Here is a 26,377-nt window from a genome sequence, read left to right as displayed (position 1 = left end):
ACCTTACATTCACCTCTAAGGAGTGACAGATGTAACTTGTATCCTACCTCCAATCCAATCCGCTAAAAGAAATAAAAGAGTATAGTGGGCTGTGTCCACTCTGCATATGCAGAGCAGACATGGACCTGCCATCCGCCCGCTCCATTTATTGTGGCCCGCGACCGGTTACCAAGTCACTTAAGTGGCCCTCGCGCTTAAAAAGGTTGGACACCCCTGATGTAGAGGTTCCAACTGGGCAGAAACACTCAAAGATAATAATGCAGTACTTGCGGAGAGCCATACTCAAGGACCGACAGCACCTAGCACAGGAGGCAGCATGCAACGAGACTGAAGTGGAGAGGTTCCTCACAGCAACAATAACGAACAGTCCCTATACTGTCTCTCCTCCTCTGGTACCTTTCATTAGTGTAGGCACACTCTCCCTAACCAAAGGGTTCCTGTCCCTATCCTAACCACATGCAAAATGAGCTCCAACTGCAGTGAACCAGTGCATAAGCACCACCCTCACAAAAGATGACCATGGAGGTCATCCAGGGCAGCAGAGTCCAATCAAACAGGTACCTGATGACACGTATGGGGGCCTCAGAGGAACCCGAGTTCCTCCTCTCCTCCACTCTCCCTGTATGCTGGTTGTGGACAGCACCACATGTGTAGGGAGGTCAGCCTACACCTACCCACAACCTACCCTATGTTATGGAAATAGGCAGAGGGTGATGTGTAGTCCATGGGCCCGATTCAGAAAGATTTGCGTATCTTCTAAGTCAGGCGAGTACCGTATTCAGAAACAATTTGCATCCTTAGTTACGGCGGCGTAGCTTATATGGGCCGGCGTAAGCCCGCCTAATTCAAACTAGGCTGGTAGGGGGTGTGTTGTATGTAAATGATTCATGACCCCACGTAAATGATGCACTTTCCGAATGGCGCATGCGCGCTCATGCTCAGTATCACGTCTAATTTCCTCCCTAAGATACTTCGGCTCAATGTTTAGGTGAAGTGAACTTAACCTACACCCATCCCCATTCACGGACGACTTACGCAAACGACGTAAAATACAACGCTGTTCCGACGTTTCCGACGTCCATACCTAACTTGACTTACCCCTGCTTTATGAGGGGTAAAGTTACGCCGGACCGACGCCTTACCTAAACCGCGTATATAGATGCGCTGGACGGAACTACGTTTGTGAATCGGCGTATCTAGGTAATTTGCATATTCGACGCGGAAATCAACGGAAGCGCCACCTAGCAGCCAGCGTAAATATGCACCCCAAGATACAACGGCGTAGGAGACTTACGCCGCTCGTATCTTGGCAACCGTGAGGCGTATCTGAATCTTTGAATCAGGCGCCAAGATACGACGGCACACACTCAGACTTACGACGGCGTATCTGGAGATACGTCGTCGTAAGTTGTTTCTGAATCCGGCCCCTAATCAACTTCTTGTTCTGGGGAGTACAGTGAGCAAAATGTGTCACCCTATGACAAGTAATCATATATAAGGATTAGTAATCTACAATATATTACCTTTGTGCTTTTGGATTTAGATAAGCTTTACTAATGCTCTGAAGCAAGTAACCTACCTGGTTAACTGGTTACCATGTTTTCCTTTATCAAGGTTTACATGGAATTTGATTGCTGGAGACATAGTTTTGCTTTCTATCTGATAGACAGAGTCCATGGGGGCCATTTCACGTTCACTGTCTGCTTTGCCAAAGCGGCGACCCTTAGGTTTTGGTGAGCTGAAAATGGTATACTTGGTATGTTTTATTTTTAACTGTTGACTGTTTTCATGGATGGAATGACTGTTTTCTTCACTGTGTGAGTCATCAGCAGAAGCATTCGTGTCCTCTGTGTGGTCTGTTTCCTCGAGATCCGAGGAGCTCCCCATCTTCCTCATTTTTTCTAGCCTGTAGAAATAAGAAAAATGCAAGCATGGTTACAGTAGTGTACCTAGAATATTTGGTACCTTAGACCGATCATTTTTTAACACCCTCCTTGCCCCCTCAAACAATTGAAGCAAAAAAAGCCACATGCAGTGCCAAATTGTGGGTATACCCAAACTGTGCCAAAAGTGGGAGGAGCATAAACAAAAGAGCCATGATTAAATACATTTTGAGCCCACTCACAGTACACAGAGCACACGTAGACCACTGTCCTTGTACCTACACATAACGTTTTAATCACTTTGCCACATGTAAGAGTCTAATGCCGCGTACACACGATTGTAAATTCCGACAAGAAAACCATGGATTTTTTTCAGACGGAATTTTGGCTCAAACGTGTTGCATGCACACGGTCACACAAAATTCCGACCGTCAAGAATGCGGTGACGTACAACACTACAACGAGCTGAGAAAATGAAGTTCAATGATTCCGAGCATGTGTCGAATTGATTCCGAGCATGCGTCGGAACTGCATACAGATGATCGGAATTTCCAATAAGAACTTTTCCCGTCGGAAAATTTGAGAACCAGCTCTCAAATTTTTCCTGTCGGAAATTCTGACAGAAAAAGTCTAATCGGGCCTACACACGGTCAGAATTTTCAACCAAAAGCTCATTTCGAACTTTTCGTGTCAGAAATTCCGACCGTGTGTACGCGGCATAACAGACACATTCATACCTTAGCACACAATTTTTTTTTTTAAATGTAGCACTACCCCAGAAGGAGCTGCTGGTTTATTTTGGGTGGCATGTTACCTCTGTATCTCCGCCGTCTAGGGTACTTGATGAGAGTTGTAGTAAAGGGAATGTCCACAAGTTGTGGTACAACTCCGGGTTTGGATCTGTTTTATGCTGGGCATGCTGCTGGCTGTCAGTGCATGTAATAGAAAATTGACGCCAGCACAGAGCATCGCCATTACACCCCCCCCCCCCCAGGAATGGGGGAGGCCATGCAACTTGCAAGGAGGAGGACCTGTCCTGCTGAGCTGGCAGCTGCCATCGGACCATAGCTGAGGTGACAGACCCTGACCCCCACATGATCATTCTATTTATTTCCCTCCCTGCTGGGAGATGCCCATTACCTGTGGGCCCTGCTGGAAGCTAGCCATGGCCTACAGGCCAGCAGGGCCCACAGGTCATGACCAGCTCCCAGTAGGACCCACAGGTCCGCGGCCAGCTCCCAGCAGGAGCCACAGATCCACAGCCAGCCCCCTGCAGGAGCCACAGATCCGCAGCCAGCTCCCTGCCGAACCCACAGGTCCGCGGCCAGCTCCCTGCAGGACCCACAGGTCCGCAGCCAGCCCCCTGCAAGACCCACAGATCCGTAGCGAGCCCCTGCAGGACCCACATATTCGCAGCCACCTCCCAGCAGGACCCACAGGCTGTAGGTCCTGCTGGGAACTGTCTGCGGACCTGTGGGCCCTGCTGGCCGCTGACCTGTTGTTCCTACTGGCGATACCTCACTTGTGTGGTTTGAACACCGCTTTCATATGCGGGCGCTACTCACGTATGCGTTCGCTTCTGCGCGCGAGCTCGTCGGGACGGGGCGCTTTAAAAAATTTTTTTGGGGGTTTTCTTATTTATTTTTATTGATTTTATAATTTTTTACACTGAAATAAAAAAAATAAAAAAATTATCACTTTTATTACTATTATAAGGAATGTAAACATCCCTTGTAATAGAAAAAAGCATGACAGGTGGGGTCAAAAAGACCTCAGATCTCATATTTAGACTTAAATGCAAAAAAAAAAAAAAAAAATTGAAATTTTGTCATTTAAAAAAATGACAAAAAAATTGTCTCTTTAAGACGCTGGGCGGGACTGACGTTTTGACGTCACTTCCACCCAGCAAAGCTATGAGGATGGGTGGGGGCCATCTTCCCCTCACTCGCGTCCTCACTGAACAGGCAGCAGCACCCGATCGCCTCCACCGCTACCGACGGCTCCCGTAAGCGACGGAGGGCACGGGAGAGCGGCGGGAGGGGGGGCCCCTCTCCCGCCACCGATAACGGCGATCTCGCGGCGAATCCGCCACGGAGACCACCATTATCGTTTACACGGCCGCCCACTGAAGAGATGGATATCTCGGTTGTGGTTGTGGCAACAGCTACTGCCGTTACCGAGATATTCATCTTTAAAAACAGGACGTATATATACAGTGGGCGGTCGGTAACCGGTTAAGGGAGCATCTCTGAGTCGTTGCCATAGAAACATTTGTAATGGGGAGGAGTTAGTAAGATGACCACGCCCATATGGGGGCGCCAGAAATATTTCTGCTCCCAGGCGTCGGTGACTCTAGGATCGGCCCTGAATAGGAGACAGCAGATTCAGGTGTAACTGCATACAGGGAAACAGTCCTGCTTCCAACAACACTTTACTTCACCACTCCAGCCGGAGTGGGTGTAGCGCACCTGGACAGGCCTCTCTCACCAGCCTGGCAGCCAGAGTGTCACTTGAACTTAGGATTAAGTCTCTGCCCTCCCAAAAGCATGGAGACAATTATGGTCCGGAATCCTCTCTCAGTAGATTCAGCACCCGGATCTCCCTCAGGTAGTTTTGCAAATTAGCGACTGACAGGCGACCAACATAAAGCCTGTCAGATCCCAGGTAGTCCCCCGAAGAATGGACAGGGCCCTCCTGGAACACCAGCCTTGTGCTTGGTATCCTTCGGACAGACTCCTCATCGGTCAGCTTCCTCCAATTGGATTGGGGACCCAGTCGATCACTGGGCCCGCACAGCAGATCAATTGCTCCGGGCCAACGTGGTCCCAGGACCAAGAACACTGCTACCCATGCACACACTGGCCAGGAGGGCCATATGCGGGGGTGTTGTGGAATGGCTACCCTAATGGTGGGCGCCACATGAGGAAGAACCGCAAGGCAATGGTGCCTGCCCCCTTTATACCCCTCCCCAGCATGCACAGCGAGGCGGCCAACCCCTGACTGGCTACTAAGGAGTGGTACTCAGACTCACTTGACCCCACTACTGCCACCTGCCGTCCGGGGATGACGGGAGTCCCCAAACAAAAGGTTAGCCCACATCACAGCCAAGCTAGAGCAGAGACCCAAATGTAAACAGTCAAACTAATTCAGAGCTAACTACTTCTCTGAATTCTCCTCTAAATTTAACATAGCACCGGCTCCGAAAGTAGCCAGGCGCTACACAAATAAATAAAAAAATACATAAATATGTAGCGGGGTCATCCTGTCAGAGTCTAATGACAGGCCATCCTCGCTGGAACTTTATTCACGCTTGTAAATATGTAAGATACCTTTAAGAAAGTTATGCATTGTGGGATTGCAAGTAACAGGAGATATGGACTCCATTGACTCTTAGGAGAAACAGACTACACTTCCCACAATGCCCTGCATCATTTGAACATGTGACACCTCCGCACAGATTTATGGGGGAGGTTATTTAAGGAAAGGGAGGGGCTGCTCTCTCTCTCTCGGGACCTGCATTCTTCTCCTCTGTGGAGCTGCTGACACAGCACAGCCGTGCTGCTAGGCCAGAAGCCTGGGCCTAAATCCACCGAGAGACCAGCCATCGAGAAGGAAGCAAGACTCCAGTATCCAGCCTGTGTTCCTGGAAATTGAAGAGGCAGCCCAGCTGACAACTGAAACAATGGAGAACCCTCATCCAGGATCCTTGAGTAGATCCCAAATCAACCAGCGGCTCCTTCGGGGGTAGCGCTACAAATATCAACACAGTATTTACCTAACTCTTTGAAGGCTGGTGGCATACATATAATATAACTTTCACAAATGCATTGTTTAAAGCATAATTAAACCTGAAAGCAAACATTTATTGTATTGCAGCTTATCAATTATTAGATGTGGTGATTGCATTAGTTTTCTTTTTCATTTCAATATGTTTATTGGTTTTGGTTTTGTCATAAAGAGAAGGAGAAGCAAGTAGTATAAGATTAACAATTTCCATATACCATATGGAGAAAATAAACAATCCATAAAAAAAGAGAATTCAGGTTCAACAGTGTCATGTCATTACTCATACATAGATGGCAAGAATACCAAAGGTAAGTACCATAATCTTTGTTTTCCATACCAAGCTAATAGAGAATTAGAAAATGTGGTGGTAAGATTCTTAAAAAAAATTTAAGCAGTTAGGCTCCATGCACACTGGAATAAAAAAAAGTTGCTTCTACAGGAGTTTTGTGTTCTGCCTGTAGAAGCAACTCAATATTATCCTTTGTGTCCATACACATTAGGATGTTTACAGGCATATTTTTGAGAACAACGTTTAGAGGCAGGAAAAAAAAACCCTTCTCATTCGCGTTTCTGATTGGAGCTCACTGGCAGAAAAAACGTAAAACTCTCCTAAACTCGTCTAAACTTTGTACAAAAAATGCTCTATATGGACGTTTTTTACTCCAAAAAGAACAGACGTTTTTTAAGCCCAGTGTGTATGGAATCTAAAAGGAAAGGAAAGAGTGAGAAGCAAAGAAGTAAGGGAGGGAGCCAATAGACACGGGCAAGGGAAAAGGGCAGGGAGGGAGGCATGAATCAGTTACCACCCAAGAGTATCAGACTGTGAGCTAATACTAAACCATATTATTTGGATGGTGGTGTGTGATCTCTTTATCCTAAATTTTGAGAAACATGTCGTGGCTATTGTTAACCGCTTCATGCTTAATAGTAAAACAAGTCTTAATGCCTGAGCACAATTTAGCAATTTTCACATGTGTTAGTAAAACCATACATATCATCACAACTACTTTGTGCATCCAGGTTGATTATACCTTGTTTTTTTTTCAGGACAAATCGGACTTTCATTTGTTGATAAATGGTTATGGATATCTCCTGATTATTTTTTTTTATTATCAAAGGAAAACTGTCCCAAAATAGTAAAAAAATAAACATTTTAGCCGTATATTTCTTGTTATTGCCATCGCAGAGATACCACATATGTGTATGTTAGTTGTTGTTTGTACCCATAGTACAGCCCAGAAGTAATAGTGAGCAAAATCCTGCCCAAAATATACTGACCCTGACCTTTGACCCTTACTTGACACTGACATTGATCTAGGTACTTATTTTTTATTAATTTATAATTTATGAATGTATTTTTTACACAAAATTTTTATTTTTTTTGCAAGCAAAGGGGGCCCGGGGCCATCGATGAGAACCCGGTCTCTGTGCTGGGAGCGTGCTGTGCAGTGTTCTCCCAGCACAAAGGGGGATACCTATATATGTGGCCCCACGGAAAAAAGCCCAGTGCAGTGGGGCTGCATATATGTGTTACATCAGTGGTAATGGGTTAGGAATACTACTTTATTGTTCATGGACAAAAAAACTTGACTCGGAATTCAACTTCAGAAAAATATGTAAACTGTTTTCTCCATGCCTTGGCTATCATCAGCTTGGAAGCCAGGAGGACAAAATGAGTTAGCTTAAATCGTTTTTGTTGTAATGGTTGGAGTTTTAAAGTGTAACAACACCATCCATGAATCTTTAGGGAGTTGGACTTTAAATAATTTTTGTAAAAGAGTAAATACTTTGGTCCAAAAATTACCAAGCATTGGACAGAACCACCAGGTTTGAAGGGCATCACCTGTAGTCTGGCATTCTCTAAAGCAAAGGCCTGAATATCGGGTGGGCGAGTTTGAAAGGTACCAGATACCACCTAATCAACACTTTATAAGCAGACTCAAGGGTGAGGACATTAATAGTAAGAGAAATTCCATACATCTTGCCACACTTTCTCAGATTTCCGATTTCAATAATAGTAGTGTTAAGAGGGTGAGGTCAGTCGGAAGAGACAAGAGTAAACTATAGAAATTTGGTTAAGCATCAAAGAATTATAGTAACAAACATGTTTGAAGGTGGTCAAAGTGGAGTGATCTTCATCGCATATGAGCGATGCAGTCCAATGTCTAAGTTGGGTATACCAAAATAGCTCTGAGGAAGGGACTAAATTTGTACCTAATATCTATCCCATAGGCGTACACACAGGGTGTGGCGGATGTGCCTGGGCACACCCTAATTACTGCGCATTAGCATTATTGCTCTGTATGGCATTGGGAAATCAATGTGCCAGGGCCATATATATTTAGATACACACAAGCATGTGGGTTTGAGCTTTGGGGTTCACACTCTAATGCAATTGGCTGCGCACACCCATGCTCTATCCATCGGTAAATGGAGACCTTCTCTACAGGAAAAGACAGTAGGGGATTCAGTGCCTCGCGGAAAGACAGGATCAAAAGTAAGTTACTAGAATATATTAAGAGTATCACAAATTTTAAAAATGACTTTTCATTGGGGGACTAATCATGGATGGTTGGAGATTATAGAGAGGGGTCCAGAGCGGGGATTTCAAATTTACAGGAGCAACATGGGTAAATGTATGCAATTAGTACTGTATGTAAAATGGATACTTGCTCATGTTTATGATTATCCTAGATCATTTCCCCTTGAAGCCCTCCCGAGGAAGCGGGTCTACCGCACAAAATGCGTTGAGGGATTAACAATGTGGATTGGGGACCCCCTATCTGTATTACAACTTGAATGTGGCAATGAAAAGCTAGAGGGGAATCCGCCATATTGAACTTCGATTTTCTTCTTGTATTTAAGTGATGTACGTTTTACGTTATGGGAATAAAGGTTGTAAAAATAATTACTTATGTATCCTAAAGGTCTACAGTGTCCTAATTTGGGGACTTTTCTCTTTGATTAGGATGTGGAGCTGTTAAATGCTGATCTCTCTACACATTATTATATTCTGGAATCCAGATACTTGCTTAGGTAACATACATTCACAAATAACATCTTGTTCACATAATTTGTCTTTCCTTGCTCAGACTACCTTGAAACATAATTTTATGCAAATGCCTATAATCAAATATTGTCAATAAAGATTTTGCTTGTCTTTCAACAATCTATGAAGGCATCACTGAATTCTAGGAAAGTTGCCCAGCCACTTTAATATTCAGGAAAGTATAATCATATTATCTAGATACAATACTTTCCACATATGCCTGAAACCAAATGCTGAAAATATAGATTCTGCTTGTCTTTCAGGTAGGATTATGAAATCCATGTAAAGCATTACTGGACTGCTGAAAATCTGCACAACCACATTAATATTCACTAAATGATAATAATAGCATGCATTACAAAAGCATAATAAATGAGTTCCGTGCATATGTAATATCAGCTTTAAATAAGTACTTTGAAGATTTCTTCATACATTACTCTAAGCTTCTAGCTATTTCTTTTACATAATTTAGTAGACTATTTTGAGGTTAACATATGACACACTCTGATCTAAATAGTAAATTCACACAGAATGGATATGTATGTTTTTCAGAAAATTGCTCTATTTGCAGGTCTTCACTAATTGCAGGGTTGTAATGAGGCAAGGTCTTTATAAAGAGATAAAAGTCAACAATAGATTCCAGACACATTAGCCCCGGTATAAATGCTACATAGGAATGTGTATTTTTAGGGGCTGCTTTGCAAACCAATGTTTGCACCAATTTCCAGATTTCTATATCAGCCATTTAAGAATTATCATAGCTAGGTAACGAATATAGTCTGAATATAGACCACAGCTCTAAACCCCTTTAAGCAGAAATAACCTATTCCATATTTTATTTAGAAAAATATTATTAAGCTCTGGATTCTGGTTGATATGCACAACTGAGAATTCTAGTTGATACCCTTCTTTAGTGCCTATAATGTGGCAAACTAAGGTCTTCTGTCTGTGTTTTCACAGTTGCTACACCACACTTATAATGACTGATACTTATAATGATAACATTATAATGATGACACTTATAATGATAATATCACTCTCCTTCTTAATGTTCTTTATCCAAGATTTCTCTTACTATGAAGCTAAAAATTAGATTGGACCAAAAATATTAGTAGGTATATGTAATCCATTCCCTGTGGTACATTGGGGTTTTTTAAAGGATTTGTCCCATAACAGGAGGCGCTTTGCAAATGTTATATTTGTATTAAAACCTTTCTTTTATAAGATCTATACATTTTCTGTCCTCTTAAAATAATTTATAACTATTCATGTGGTTACTGCAGTAGAAAATGCTTGCTGATCATGAATGTATGTACTATATGAAATTTCTAGATATAACACAGTAACCATTTACTCTCTGGGATTTCTATGTAGTGGGTTCATCTGAATAAGGCATTTATTAATAATAGATCCCACCGTTGTATTCATCATCCTTAGCCAAATGTTGTTGATATTTGATAGATATAGATATAGGATCTTCCTAGATATAACACAGTAACCATTTACTCTCTGGGATTTCTATGTAGTGGGTACATCTGAATAAGGCATTTATTAATAATAGATCCCACAGTTGTATTCATCATCCTTAGCTAAATTTTGTTGTATAAAACGACTTTCTGTATCAAATGCAAAAATGCCTTCAGACATGATTCCTCCACATAGTATCTGATACTTCACTAGATAGGAGTATAACTGCAAACGAGGCATTGCACTAATGAATATGATCAAAATATATGATATGTACATGTAGCTGTCAACATTTCTTTACAAAATACATATGGTTATTTGTAATAATTTCTGTATTGAATAATTATTGACTTCTCAAATGTGTAAAAATATATTATTCAATTCCCAATAGCCTTCCCTTCCCCCTTGCATGTTTTTGTGTATTTAGTATTTTCATTTAACCCCTTTTATACTACTTTTATTAAGTTTTTAACATTTTTTTTCGATAAAATAATGTTAAAACAATACTGAATGTTTACCTTAAAGGGATTTCTTTCGATGCTTAGAGATGTTATTGTTCAGGATAATCTTCTCTTGGATCTACATGAAGTTTTTATTTATTTCTGTCCAGAAGAGACAGGCTATATTCCCAGTAGTGTGGTTGGTAGATATGGTGAAGTGAGTACAGTGCCAGTGTATAGGATGCAGCTACACCCACTCCCACAGAATTGTGATACTCCAAAGAGCATCATAGAACCAATAATGGGATAACCGAGGAAGAGTCTGTGGAGGATGTCATTCCCTAGAGTTATTAAAGCTTTTACCAGGAGCCCAGCACACACTATGTGCACTCTACATTTAGCAACATATGCCTCCGTCCAGCTTTTATCTCTACAGCCAGCAGCAATTTAGATGATGATAACAAGGATATGTACTGTGGACAGCATGGGAACTGTTTCATGTATTACACGCTAATTAGGAGAGAATGGTCTCTACTCATCAATCAGTCACTATAAAGAGCATTTATCATTGTGATGAGATTTTTGGTAGCATAATGAATGTTCACAATTTATTTAGGAGGGAATATCAAGCTGAAATATGTAATCTAAAAAAAAAAAAAAAAAGGTACATTGTAAATTTAGAAGAATAATACCACTAATACGCTTTGTTTTCTTTTGTGGAAAAAAATATTGCTTTTGTGATCTCAGAGACATGTTGGGAGTCGGTTTAGAAATGACACATAATATGGGGAATTATTTGGGCAAGGAGATATTGAGGTGTTTCCTGTAGAATATTGCCTAGGATAAATGGCGTTCCTAAATTGTTGGATGGAAGAGAACACCCAATTTATGGAAACTGAATAATGCTGAGCATTATATTCCATGAACCTTTTTCTCAGTGCAGGTTAGATAATGTATTATAGGTTGACACAATCCACATCCTATAGTTTATTTGGCCCATGGACCCTTTTCTTAGTGCATGTTAGATAATCCTGTCTAAAATCTAAATGTGGATGTATAAAAAGTGGGTGGAAATAATGCACTTGTGTTGCTCATTTTTTGGCCCTGAGGCCTCGTACACACGACCGGTTTCCTCGGCAGAATCCATCAAGAAACTTGCTGGGAGATATTTTTTTGCCGAGGAAACCGGTCGTGTGTACATTTTCGTCGCGGAAACTGTTGAGAAACTCGACGAGCCAAAAAGAGAGCAAGTTCTCTATTTCCTCAACTGGAATGGAGAAACTTGCCTTGTCGAGTTCCTCGACAGCCTAACAAGGAACTTGACGAGGAAAACGATGTGTTTCGCCCGACGAGTAACTCGTGTGTACGAGGCCTAATGTCTTTTTCATGACGAGGAAAATGCCATTTTTTTAATTGGTCATTAAAAACGATCGTGTGTAGGCTCCAGAGCATTTTTCTCGACGAGAAAATGGCCATTAAAAATGTAGAATCTGCTCTATTTTTTCTCAACGTTTTTCACGTCATCGTTTTTTATCGTCGTGAAAAATGGTCGTGTATAGGCTTTAATGACGGGAAAAAAAACACGCATCCTCAGACGCAAGTTATGAGAAGGGAAATTTGCATAATCAGCCCAAAGGGTGGCACCATTTGAATGGAACTTCCCCTTTATAGTGCCGTTGTACATGTTGTACGTCACTGCGCTTTTCTCAAGCATTTTTTTTTCACGATCGTGTGTATGCAAGGCAGGCTTAACAAGAATCACGTCGAGAAAATCGTTGTTTTTTTCCATGACATTAAAAATGGTCATGTGTACGTGGAATGACAGTTGAGCGAAGAAATCTCTAGAGAGTAAATTTTGTCAGTACTGAGGGTCGATTTACTAAAAGCAAATAGGCTGTTCACTTTGCAAGGTAAGTTGCCCATTGCAAGGGAATCTTCCCAAGAATATAGTAAATGTGGTGAAATTCCACTTTGCAAAGAAAACCCAATCACATCCAAGGAAAAAAAAATTGCTTGCACATGATTGGAATATGGAAGTCAGCAAAACATCAATTTATTCACAAAGCTCTGGGAAAATTCCCTTGCAAAGTTACTTGCCCTTAGTAAATCAATCCCCAGGACTGACAATATTGACTCTCTAGAGACTCCTCCCCTCAATTTAATCATGGTTACCTTATTTTCCATTGAAGCAAAAAAAAAAAAAAATCTTCTTACGAGCATTAAGTAGTTACTTATTTCTTCTAGCAGAGCCTCTACTAAAGTTTCCATGTACAGTTTTTTTTTTTTATCGTGAAGTAGTTGTATATGTAAGACCAAGGCACATCTTCATACTTGCCAACCAAATGAAAACAATATATGTTAGACTGCATAAATAACAACAATCCAAAGGGCCAAACATTCTCATAGGTTTTATAGGCAACATAAAGAACCCTCCAAAATTAGAGGGAAACATTGATCAATGTGTGGCATAAAAATTATAACAGACAACATAAGTAAAATAACAATGCAAAATACTAAGGATGAGCTGAAGTTCAGCCCGAACTTCGTTGGTCAATGACGTTGTGCAAATAAGACCACATGGTCACATTAGGTCAATGATGTCACTAGCACCTCTGTGCGGCTGCTGGGTGGGGAATGCCCCAGCTGATTGGTTGAGCAACCTGCTATTATGTTACAGCCTCCTGTGGGTTAAAATCATAGTGAGTTTGGCCCGAATCATAACTCATTCCTACCAAAAACACATAAATACTGAATAAGTGTCCAATATATATATATATATATATATATATATATATATATAGCACTACCCCGGAGGAGCTGCTGGTTTGTTTTGGTTGGCACGTTACCTCGTGGCTCTTCCGCCGACCTAGGGGTGTATGGTGCATATAGCAGTAACGGAATGTCCACGATAGGTGTCTTTTGCTGTGCTCTTTATTACCCAGCCGGGTAAAAACATTAAAACTTGTGATGAAGAGTAGAGGTGAGGTAAAAGAAGAAGTAGCAGACTCGGGCACAACAATATTGAAACAGTCCTGCTCCCAACAATGCTTTGTATTCTTCACCACTCTAGCCAGAGTCAGTATAGCGTACCTGGACAGGCCTACTCTCACTGGCCTGGTAGCCAGGGTATCACTCGAACTTGAAGGAAAAGTCTCTGCCACAGACTCTCCTCCTGAAATGGACTCAGGGAAAAGCCTCTGCCACAGGCCCTCTCTGTGATTGTGATTACGGAGATGATCCTCATTGATAGAATTGCGTCTGGATCTCCTTCAGATAGTTTTCAGGTACCGACTGAGAGGTGACCAGGCTCTCAGTGTCCGACTACCTTGATCCCCAGTGGTTTGTCGAGACCCTATTGGATCACCAGCCTCTCATTGGCTCTCCTCAGATGGACTCCCCACCGAACAGCTATCTCGCTTGGGATCTTCAGGATTGGGAACCCAGTCGCCCTCTGGGCACCCTGCAACAGCTGAAATGTCCTGGACCAACATGGTCCCGGAACCAGGAACACCGCGTGGCTCGTGCAACCCGGCCTGGAAGGCCATTTCGCCGGGGCGCCATGATGCACAGTCACCCTAAAGGTGGGTGCCGCACTCCAAAGAAGAACACTAATGGTGTCTGCCCCATAAATACCCTCTCCCAGCATGCACAGCGAGGCTCAACCCTCCTGATAGGCTGCTGGGAAGAGCACCCAAACCTCGACTCCACTGCTGCCACCCATCGCCCTGGGGTAGGAATTACACCCCAGTAACAATAGCCCACAGTACAGCCAAGCTGAGACAGAGACCAGTTTTGAACATAATAATTGGATCAGAGTCAGTTAACACTCTGATCCCTCACTAAATTTAACTAGCACCGGTACTTTTTAAGTAACCAGGCGCTACACATATATATATATATATATATATATATATATATATATATTACACACATCTCTTTGGGCAACTTCTGCTATTTTTGTCTGATCTTTAGCATTGGTTCTGAGCATGCATGTTTGTACTTTGGACTTTAGTCCGATGGACTTGTGTACACAAGATCACATTTTCTCTATCGGACATTTGTTGCCTGTTGCTGGAAAGTTTGTCTGATTTCACAGCGATCATTTGTCCGATAAAAAAGTGAAAAAGTTTGTCCGATGGAGCGTACACAGATTGTCTGTAAAAACAGGTCCGTCTGAGGTTTGTTGTCAAAAAGTCTGATTGTGTGTACGGGCCTATAGACTGTCTTTGCCATTAAAAAACACTTGATTTTTTTCATGAAATTTTTAACACCCGCACTTTTGCCATATTTCACACAAAACTTTATGTTAAAGCGGAGTTCCGCCCATTTCTGTTTTTTATTAAGAGTCAACAGTTTCAAAAAGTGTAGCTGCTGACTATTAATAAAGAGACACTCACCTGTCCCACGGTCCAGCGATGCTTCTGCCCGAAGCCTCGCTTCTCTTCTTCACCTCTCCGTGGCGCTGGAATTGCAAGTGTGAGCACCCAGCTGTGACAGCTTCCCCAAAAAAAGACATGCCAAATGTCAGGGGGTCAGGACTCCTTAAAGCGGAAGTTCCACTTTTGGGTGGAACTCCGCTTTAATTCGCTGCTACAGATTCCTGTCACTCATTTTTTACCAACAGCACAACACACGTATTTCTTCTACAACTCCAGAGACAATTAAGTACTGTCCGTGATACTTTTTTTATTTGCACTAACATACAATCTCTCAGGACAAGCTTTTCGGGGTATGTCCCCTTTTTCAAGGACCCAGCAGTACTCATTCTATTACTCCATAAAGAGTCAACTGGTCTTTGACCCAGGTGAGCACACATTAGAAAATGTCGAAGTGCGAATGGCTGTGTGGCTCACCACCATAGTCTTAAACTGTGTGCATTCCGGGAGTTAAATCGTCATACTTCGTACATAATTTTCTACAAACGTTTTACCCTCAAGCCATTAATGTTTTTCTTACATTAAAAACACAACATACAACAACAGCTCAGGTGGGAGAATCTGACCACAGGACAACTATTAGTTGTGTACTGCACAAATCTGGAAGAGTGTCAAGAAGAAAGCCACTGTTGAAAACTAACACTGCACATCACCCTGAACACACCATCCTCACCGTGAAACATGTTGGTGACAGCATCATGTTGTGGGGATGCTTTTCCTCAGCAGGGACAGGGAAGCTGGTCAGAGTTGATGGGAAGAAGAATGGAGCCAAATACAGGGCAATCTTAGAAGAAAACCTGTTAGAGTCTGCAAAATACCTGAGACTGGGGAACAGGTTGACCTTCCAGCAGGACAACTACCCTAAACATACAGCAAGAGCTACAATGGAATGATTCAGATCAAAGCATATTCATGTGTTAGAATGGCCCAGTCTAAATCCAGAACTAAATCCAATTGAGAATCTGTGGCAAGACTTGAAAATTGCTGTTCACAGATGCTCTCCGTCCAATCTGACAGAGCTTGCTCTATTTTGCAAAGAAGAATGGGCAAAAAATGTCACTCCCTAGATGTGCAAAGCTGGTAGAGATATATACCCAAAATGACTTGCAGCTATAATTGCAGCAAAAGCTGGTTCTACAAAGTATTGACTCAGGGGGGCTGAATACAAATGCATGCCACACTTTTCACATATTTATTTGTAAAACATTTTTAAAACCATTTATCATTTTATTTCCACTTCACAATTATGTGCCACTTTTTGTTGGTCTATCACATAAAATTTCAATAAAATACATTTACGTTTTTGGTTGTAACATGACAACATTTGGAAAATTTCATAGGCACTGTATATAAATAGACCCCCCATGAGCACAATTACCTTTATTGTTAAAGAAAGACCTGGGGCAATCTGAATCTAACGTCTGTTTACTGGTCATCTTGTGCGAACCATTTATTGTTCTTTTCTGAGTAGGATTTAGCTAGGTGTATCATACATTATTCACAAGTGTGTGTGCTTTCTGAGAAATCAATTCTAATTAATCTAACATTGTTTTAGCACAGTTCATTACCGATAAGACCACAAGAGCATAATAGAGATGTATAACAAAGGAAAAGTCTGGAATCTTTGAGGACACCTACCTGATATACCCAAATCTACACTGAGCAAAATTATAAACACAACACTTTTGCGTTTGCCCCTATTTATCATGAGCTGAACTCACACAAAAGGCCTATTTCTCTCAAATATTGTTCACAAACCTGTCTAAATCTGTGTTAGTGAGCACGTCTCCTTTGCCAAGATAATCCATCCACCTCACAGGTGTGGCATATTAAGATTCTGATTAGACAGCATGATTATTGCAAAATATTGACTTTGAAGGCATGTATAAAATTAGTAACAATATTATTTAATAGTTAAAATAGATTATATATATCTATATATATCTATATCTATATATCTATATATCTATCTATATATATATATATATATATGCATATACATAATTTAGACCTCACACAGGCAAAAAGAAAACCATGACTTTTAGCATTTGTTTTTATTGTTAAATTTTTATCTAGGCTGGAAGGCCCTGTCGGGTCCATCAACACCTGAATGGAGTGCCAGATGTCCGCAGTGAGAAAGTGGAATGCGTGGGAATACTGAGAGTCAAGTAAGGCGTGGAAGGGGCCCTCTTAAAGCATTGTAGGTAAAGCGTGGGTTACCAATAATCGGATAAAGAGAAGAGTGACCTGGATATAAGGAAGTCACAGAGAAGAGGAAGGAAAATTATGCAAAGCATAGCGCCTAATACTAGCTGCCTTTTGAGGTCACGGGGGTGGGGGGGGTTTGAGGAGTATCTGGTGCTGAGCCTGTCCGGGACTCGGCCATAGCTTAATATCCAAGTGGCAACACCAATCTATCGGTCTACTCCAGTGCATGGCCTTATAGTATTTCTGAGCGTCTGGAACAGCAAGGCCTCCATTCTGTTTAGGCAGGGATAGCAATCATCAATGTATCCTGGGTCATTTATGTGCCCATATCTTTTAGCAGCATTTTATACTTCTGAATACAGCTCATTTTCAGTACATTGTGGTGTTTAGGTTTGTATTTTAGAGCAGTGACTGGGGACATTAAAGAAAAGGCCCCAAAGCTGCATTCAGAGAGAAGGGTACTGGCAAAATTGTATGCGTAATTTCAGTCTAGTGACCAGAACAAATGAATATTCTAGCCATTAAAAAGAAATTACGTGCATATGCCTTATGCGGATTAAAGTGACTAATAGGGATGAGCTTCGAGTTCGAGTCGAACCCATGTTCGACTCGAACATCGTCTGTTCGATCAATCGCCGAATTTCGAACGTTATGGGCCGTTTGCACCAAATTCAAGTGGCATGCCACGGGCCATAATTCACTGCAGCATCGCAGTGCATTGCTGTCTGATGATTGGCCAAGCATGCACTCTGACCCGCATGCTTTGGCCAATCACAGCACGGAAAAAACGGAGAGCCATAATTGGCCAAAGCCAGGGTGGCTTTGGCCAATTTTGCCTCAGGGGATTTAGTACACGCCCCACACTATATAAAGCCGCCTGAAAGTCAGCCTTGTGTAGTGTGTTCCGGCGTGCTGAGAGATAGAGAGAGAGAAAGACACAGTGTCATTTCATTTGAGTTAGATAGAGCAGGCAGGCAGGCGAGTCAGTTCGTTGCAGTTACAGTGTAGAGGATATACTGTATTTGCTGGCGTATAAGACTACCTTTTACACTTAAAAAAACTGGCCAAAAAGCAGGGGTCGTCTTATACGCCGGGTCAGCTGCTCGGATGTCTGCTGGATGTGCGGTAATACTGTATGTAGCTTCGGCTACACACAGTATATACCGCTTAGCCAATCCCGGTGAGGGATGTATTCAAATTAATACAGAGCCTGCTCGGATTGGAGTAACAACTTCTGCCAATCTGAGCAGGCTACATACAGTAGCCTGCTCAGATTGGCTTTGAGAGTCAGAGAGGCGTGGGCTGATGATGTTACAGCCTCTGCCAATCCAAGCAGTCTTTGTATTCATTAATAGAATACATTGCTCGTCGTGATTGGCTCCAGCTCCAGCAAGAAGGAAGAAGAATATGGCTCCAGTTCCAGCAAGAATGAAGAAGAATATGAAGCGTCGGAAGCCTTGGAAGGGGGGTCGTCTTATACGGTGAGTACAGGCAAAAAATCTTAAAAAAATTTAAAATTAGGGGGTCGTCTTATACGCCCGGTCGCCTTATACACCGGCAAATACGGTATATGGTGAATAAAGTGATAAGTGCTTTTGCGCTAATATAGACCCTTAATAAATAATAATCCTAAACAAAATTGCAGTGCAGCAAAACCTAAAAGTGTTTACAATACACAAAATGTGAAAATGAATAAAATGGGGTTCTGCGCAACATCTCACACAGTCATGGTAAGTGAAAAAATGTGCAAATAAATTAAAAAATAATTTACAACAAGAGAGCTCACAAGCTCAATAATAATGAGTGAATGGAAAAATAAACAAATAAATCAATAAATGTGTGGTATTATTGTTTTTTCAGTATATTTGTTTGTTTCAACCACACATTGAGCTTGTTAGCTCTCATTTATTGATTTATTTGTTTATTTTTCCATTCACTCATTATTATTGAGCTTGTGAGCTCTCTTGTTGTAAATTATTTTTTAATTTATTTGCACATTTTTTCACTTACCATGACTGTGTGAGATGTTGCGCAGAACCCCATTTTATTCAAATACGGTATATGCATCCCAGGTGTTGTATATTAGACATGTGCATTCGTTTTCATCCGAATTTCAGGTATTTTCGTTATCGTTTTAACAAACGATAACGAAAGCACAGAGAACGAAAACCGAAAGATCCGACATAAACAAATGATTTATTTTCGTTTTCGTTGCAGTCAAATGTGCCTAACCTTAACTCTATAAGTCCAATATTATTCTACATAAAGAGAAAGATTCGACATTGAGAGAAAAGATTTGCCATTATAGAGACATAAACAGAGTCGACATAGAGAGAAAATATTCGGTTGTGGTTTGAGGATGATAGGCTGAGGACAGGCAAAGTTCAAAATTTCAGGGTCTCGCAGAGAGCTCTCCAGAACCGTAATGTGAACTGGACCCCCCTATCTGACACAATATTTGAAGGAACTCAATGCAGCCTGAAAATCTCTTTAATGAAGACACGTGCAGTCTCAGCAGCAGATGGGGTGTTCTTTAATGGAAGAAAATGGGCCATCTTGGTCAAACGATCTACGACCACAAAAATTGCCGTACACCCTTCAGGAACATGAAAGCTCTACTATAAAATCCATGGCAATCATCTTCCATGGTCTATCGGGTACGGGCAGAGGTTTCAATAGTCCCCAGGCTCGGTTTCTCGCGGTCTTGTTTTGGTTACAGATAGGGCATGCACTGACGTAAGACTTGCAGAACTCTTCCAGACCTGGCCACCAGAAGGTACGACGTACCAGTTCAAGAGTCTTGCGGACTCCAAAGTGCCCTGCCAGTAGGTGATCGTGAAGAAGCTTCAGGACCTCCACTCGAATGTTTTCCGGGACAAAAATTTGGCTCCCTTTCCAGAATAATCCGTCCCTAGGTGTCAGGGTAATACCAGGGGGTTTGGAGGAGTCTGTGGATGTTTCCCTAATCTGAAAGAGCAGATCAGTTTGTAAAAGTAGGAAGTTACCTGCTGGTAAGATGGTGTCGGGGACAGATATGTCCTTGGGGTTGTCATGCATTCTTGATAGTGCATCCGGCTTGACATTCTTCGACCCTGGCCGATAAGTGATATGGAAGCAGAAACGTGAGAAGAAAAGAGCCCAACGAGCCTGTCGAGGTTTCAATCGTTTTGCGGATCTTAGATATTCTAAGTTCTTATGATCAGTGTAAATTAATACCGGGTGTGCAGCTCCTTCCAGTAGGTACCTCCACTCTTCCAGGGCGGCTTTAATGGCAAGTAATTCCCGATCACCCACATCATAGTTTCTCTCCGCCGGGGGGAGAGTTTCCAGGAGAAGAAACCCACGGGTTGCATTAGGTCTTTGCTCCCCTGACGTTGAGAGATGATAGCCCCTACCGCAACTTCAGATGCATCCACTTCAAGAAGGTAGGGTAATGCTGGGTCAGGATGACTGAGAATTGGGGCTGTAGTTTAAAGTCCTTTAAGCGTATCAAAGGCACTTTGGGCCTCAGGTTTCCAATGGAAGTGTGAATTTTGTTTGGTCAACTGCGTAATGGGTGTAATTATTGCAGAAAACCCCTTCATGAACCGTCTATAAAAATTTGCAAACCCCACAAAGCGTTGTACTCCTTTCTTATCCAGGGGTACCGGCCAGTCCAATATAGCAGAGACTTTTTGGGGATCCATCTTGATTCCCATAGGAGAGATCACCAGACCCAGGAATTGTATGGTTTTGCTGCTCAAAGTCGCATTTCTACGCTTTTGCATATAGTCCGTGTAAGTGAAGGCGACTCAGTACTTTACGGACGTGCTCCCGATGACGGTCCAGCAACACGGAAAAGACTACAATGTCATCTAGATAAACGATAACAAAAATGTTAAGAAAGTCTCTGAATACATCATTGATAAAGTGTTGGAAGGTGGCAGGGGCGTTACACAGACCGAAAGGCATGACCAAGTATTCATAATGACCGAATCGGGTGCGAAAAGCTGTTTTCCACTCATCCCCATTTTGGATGCGGACCAGATTGTAGGCCCCCCTTAGATCCAACTTGGTAAAAATGATGGCAGACCTTAACTTTTGGAAGAGTTCAGGTATCAGAGGTAGCGGGTAACGGTTCTTGACCGTTATGTTGTTCAGCTCACGGTAATCTACACATGGATTGAAGGGTTTGGTCTTTCTTGGTGACAAAGAATATCCCAGCGCCCGCTGGAGAGGTAGAGGGACGGATAAACCCCTTGTTCAGGTTTTCGTCGATGTAGATTTTCAATGCCTCTTGTTCTTTTTCCGATAATGGGAAGATGCGCCCAAAAGGAATCTCAGCCCCAGGAAGGAGCTGGATCGGGCAGTCATAGGGGCGGTGAGACGAAAGGGAGTCGGCTCCCCGTTTACTAAACACAACGATACATTTGTGATAGTGTTCTGGAACAGATTGAAGCAGGTTGGGGTCAAAGTCCATGCATAACAGAGTAGTGGACGGACTCGAGGTTCCGGATAGACAATGCTTCTGGCAGTAGGAAGACGGGAACGACACCTCTCCAGATACCCAGTTAATCTGGGTATTGTGGGCCTGGAACCAGGGTATTCCCAGGATCACGGAAAACAAGGGAGAGGAGATAACATCCAGGGTTAGCAGTTCCTTATGTTTGGAGGTGATTGTGGTGGGCAGAGGAAGAGTCTCTCGGGTCACTTGTCCAGATTTTATACGGGAGCCATCAGCCAGAAAAACGGAAAGTCTGTGATGGTGGTTGAAGCAGCTACATGCGCCAGAGTCAATAATGGCGTTGACTGGAACCGTTCTTTCCTGGAGCTGCAACGAGTGAGGGAGAGCAAGGTGGGTGGTGTTGGCAGAAAGGGCTGCCAGATTAACAGGAGCGGAAGAATGACCCTTACGCATCTTAGCGGGACAGTTGTGCACGTAGTGGCCTGCTTCACCGCAATAGAGGCACAGGTTTAGCTGGCGGCGGCGTGCCCGTTCTTCAGGTGGCAAGGTTGGTCGCATTAGCCCAAGTTGCATCGGTTCAGAGGTGTCCGGAGTGGTACTAACAGGATTAGGGCAGGTGGGCGGCAGGAAGCGGGACGCGGGCATGGGAGCTCTGGTGGTCATCCATACTGGGCGACTTTGTTGTGAGGAGAACGCTCTGCCCGGCGCTTGCGTAGCCTGCGGTCAATCTGGATGGCTGTGGTAATTAAGTCTTCCAGGGTTTCTGGCACTCCAATTTGGGCTAGCTCGTCTTTAAGAGCCTCGGAGAGTCCCAAGCGGAACTGATGTCGTAAGGCTGCGTTGTTCCACTGAGTGTCTGCGCTCCAGCGTCGGAAGTCTGTAACATAGGTAGTCCTCAGCCGCTCTGCGGCCTTGCTGGAGCGCAAAAAGGGCGGACTCAGTGGTGGCAACTTGTTGGGGGTCATCGTAGAGCTGAGCCATGGCTTCAAAGAAGGCCAGCAAGGTTTAAGTCTGGTCATTATTCTCCTCCAACAGCCGATGAGCCCAGGTCTGTGGTTCCCCCTGGAGTAAAGAGATCACGAATCCCACCTTTGTGGCCTCCAAGGAAAAGGTGAGGGGTTGCAAGGCAAAATATAACTGGCAGGCATTACGGAAGGCCCAAAACTTGGTTCGGTCTCCTGCAAATCTCTCCGGCACCAGGACTCTTGGTTCAGGCGGAAGCATCACTACTGAGGGGGCAGTGGCAGTCTGTGCAGGCCTGGCAGTGGGTGTAGGGGCTGCGTCTCCGGAGGCGGACAGGTTTGAACTTGACCCTCAAGCCTGATGTAGCCTTCCTGTAGACTCTTTACCGCTTGTGTGAGGGCTGCCAGGTGTTTGCAGATTTCTTCTACGGCTAGGACTTCCCCTGCAGGCTCTGTCATGGCTGTCTAATACTGTTATGTACGAATGTACCTGGTATTCAGAGCCTAGTTTGCAGGAGAAGGCCTCTCTTACAGCCCTGGCTCGAGAGTCGCTGAGGTGGGAACAGCAAGCTCAAGAGCACGGTGAGGTAGAAATGCCGGTTAGTAGTGGTGGTCAGGCACTGGATAATGATCCTTCAGGGAGGCTGAACTGCAGACAGTTGAAGCAGAAGGGGTGGATCAGTGGCTCAGGAACTGGTGATACCAGAACAACGGCAGCAGGAGCTGGTGAGACAAGCTGGGTAAGTATAATCAACAGGCAGTAGCGGAGTCAGACAAGGCATAATGGCGCCAAACTGCGTCAACGTGCATGCGCGCACGTCGTGTTCGGGTAACAGGTCCCTGACACTAAGGCCCAATTTTTCAGCCCCTGTTTAACATGGGCGTGTAATTAAAAATTTTGATGCAATACTTTGCAGCAGGGCTCATTCCTGCGCTCCAACTATAGTATCTGTGAGGGGTTACAGTGTTGTGGCACCAGCACCAGTGCCTAAGGCCCAATTTTTCTGCCCCTGTTTAACAGGGGTGTGTAATTACAATTTTTGATGCAATACTTTGCAGCAGGGCTCATTCCTGCGCTCCAACTAGAGTATCTGTGAGGGGTTGCTGTGTTGTGGAACCAGTGCCTAAGGCCCAATTTTTCTGCCCCTGTTTAACAGGTGCATGCAATTACAATTCTTGATCTAATATTTCACAGCAGGGCGTTCCAGCGCCCACCAAGACTAACTGTGAGGGCTTACAGTGTTGTGGCAACACCAACACCTAAGGCCCAAATTTCTGCAGAGTATATACGGCAGGCCCCTACTTTCAAACATCCAACTTACAAATGACTCCTACTTGCAAGCGGAAGGAGACAACAGGAAGTGAGAGGAAATCTACCCCTAGGAAGGGAAATTCTCTCCTGTAAGAGGTGTCTCCTCGCCACTGATGCTTTATTACCAATCCTTGTTTCACTAAAAACACAACATTTTCAAAAAAACTTTTGTCATTGGGACAGAAAGTGAGGTGAAATCTTCTAAACAGGTGCACAGACAGCAAAACAAATGTTACAGGGGTGATAACCCTTCCCTATGTTTTCCAAAAAGCTTAGAATCAACTTTTTGGCTGGAGCTATACTTTAAAAATTTAACAGTTCAAAATTACAAACAAATTCTACTCAACAACAAACCTACAGTCTCTGTCTTGTTTGCACCGCCTGTATACTGCTGTTCAGAGTATATAGGGCCTGGGGCCCCACGCCTTTCATTTTTTTAATTTGGATGCGGGGTTCCCCTTAAAATCCATACAAGACCCAAAGGGTCCTGGCAATCCATATTGCCAGGACCCGACATTACCCTAAAGTCACAAGCAGTTTTAAATGACTTTTTTCCTATAGAAATGTCATTTTGTGCAGGGGCAGTTCTAAACATGGGAAACACATGCCACTTCACAGGCATACTATAGACACCCAGCAGGTACTATATTTAACCGCTTAACGCCCGCCGCACGACTATATATGTCCGCAAAATGGCACGGACAGACAGAAGGGCGTATATATACGCCCTTGCCTTATAGCGGGTCAGGGGTCCAATCGGGACCCCCTCCGCTGCGTGCGGCGGGCGGCTTACCTTACCGAGCCATCCGACTCGAGGGGGCGGCTGTTCATTTCCGTCTGCCCCCTCGTGATTGCTTCCAGCCAATCCCGTGAGCCGCCGCCGTGTCACTTCCTCTGCCTGTAAAATGTAAACATAGGCAGAGGAAGTGATGCAGCTCTCATCTCGGCGGTATTTTCAAACCGCCAAGATGAGAGAAGAGTCGCACCTAACACTACACTGACACCACACACGCAGGCACATTTAACCCCTTCCGATCTGCCCCCCCCCACCCCCGTCACTGAATGCAGTGATCATATATGTACTGATCACTGCATTTAGTGTCAGTGTGACAGTTAGTGTGACAGGCAGTTAGTGTTAGGTCCAGGGTAGCCCCGTACCACCCCTAATAAAGTTTTAACCCCTTGATCACCGCCCTAGTTAACTCTTTCACTCCCTATTGCCAGTGTCACTAAGCGATCATTTTTATGATCGCGGTATTAGTGTCACTGTTGCCGCTAGGAAGCTAATTTTTTTTTTATTGGGATTTTTTTTTACTAAAGACATGTGACTAAATACATTTTGGCCTAAATGTTTGACTAAAATTTAGTTTATTAAATTTTTCTTATAACAAAAAGTAAAAAATATTGTTTTTTTTTTCAAAAATGTCGCTCTATTTTTGTTTATAACGCAAAAAATAAAAATCGCAGAGGCAATCAAATAGCATAAAAAAAGCTCTATTTGTGGGAAGAAAAGGACGCAAATTTTGTTTGGGAGCCACGTCGCACGACCGCGCAATTGTCTGTTAAAGCGACGCAGTGCCGAATTGTAAAAATGCCTCTGGGCATTTACCAGCATATTGGTCCTTAAGTGGTTAAAGGAATATTTCACTTTTTTTTTTCATTTAAGCTTTATTAAAATCACTGCTCCCGAAAAAACGGGCATTTTTAAAACTTTTTATTGCATTGATACATGTTCCCAGGGGCAGGACCCGGGTCCCCAAACCCTTTTTAGGACATTAACTTGCATAATAGCCTTTAAAATGAGCACTTTTGATTTCAAACGTTCGAGTCCCATAAACTTTAACGGGGTTCTAAAGTTTGCGCGAATGTTCGGTCCGTTCGAAGGTTCTGATGCGAACCAAACCGGGGGGTGTTTGGCTCATCCCTAATCACAAGTTTTCTGTCACTTTAGATAAGTTTGGAGCACCATCACAAGGATTCAAATATATTGCAGAATTATCAGAAGGACTTTTATTGATGAATTCATTTATTTATATTTTGAACACTATATAATAATGGAATTGTTATCAATAGCACGTCAGCACTTTATTATTAGAATGCAGTATCCACTTTATTGATTAATTTTATTGCACAGTAAGACTTTCTTTACAGTGTCCTATTGTTTTGATGATTCGTTTTCAATAGGAAAGCAGACCAGGGATTTCACACAAAGGAAGCAATACAAAGACAACAGGATATTTTTTTCCATAAAAGTACGTGGTACAGCAGGCACATATCAGAAATATGAAATGTCGGGTTTACATATTATTACATTTTCTCAAGAATTGAAAAGTACAAACAAGTAGAGCTATTTAACTTGTGTCAGAAGGAACATAGGAAGGGCAGTGCTC

At 43.1% G+C, this 26,377-nt stretch overlaps 1 protein-coding gene across 2 annotated transcripts in view; it reads right to left on the bottom strand.

Moving 5' to 3' along the window:
* The window catches only part of TRPV1 (transient receptor potential cation channel subfamily V member 1), a 53,981-nt gene extending 42,740 nt beyond the window's left edge, over positions 1-11,241 (bottom strand). For both annotated transcript variants that reach the window (XM_040338640.1, XM_040338641.1), the window contains exons 1-2: positions 10,704-11,241; positions 1,580-1,906 (exon numbers count right to left, since the gene is read on the bottom strand). In XM_040338640.1, coding sequence (XP_040194574.1) covers positions 1,580-1,896 — 317 coding nt within the window. In that variant the 5' untranslated portion in view covers positions 1,897-1,906; positions 10,704-11,241. The remainder of the gene's footprint in view (positions 1-1,579; positions 1,907-10,703) is intronic.
* Between the last annotated feature and the right edge of the window lie 15,136 nt (positions 11,242-26,377).

The sequence above is a fragment of the Rana temporaria genome, chromosome 2, assembly GCF_905171775.1.
Source record: "Rana temporaria chromosome 2, aRanTem1.1, whole genome shotgun sequence".
Lineage (NCBI taxonomy): Eukaryota > Metazoa > Chordata > Amphibia > Anura > Ranidae > Rana > Rana temporaria.
The sequence above is the reverse complement of the archived record's forward strand: the minus strand, read 5'-3'. Positions and strand labels throughout refer to the sequence as shown.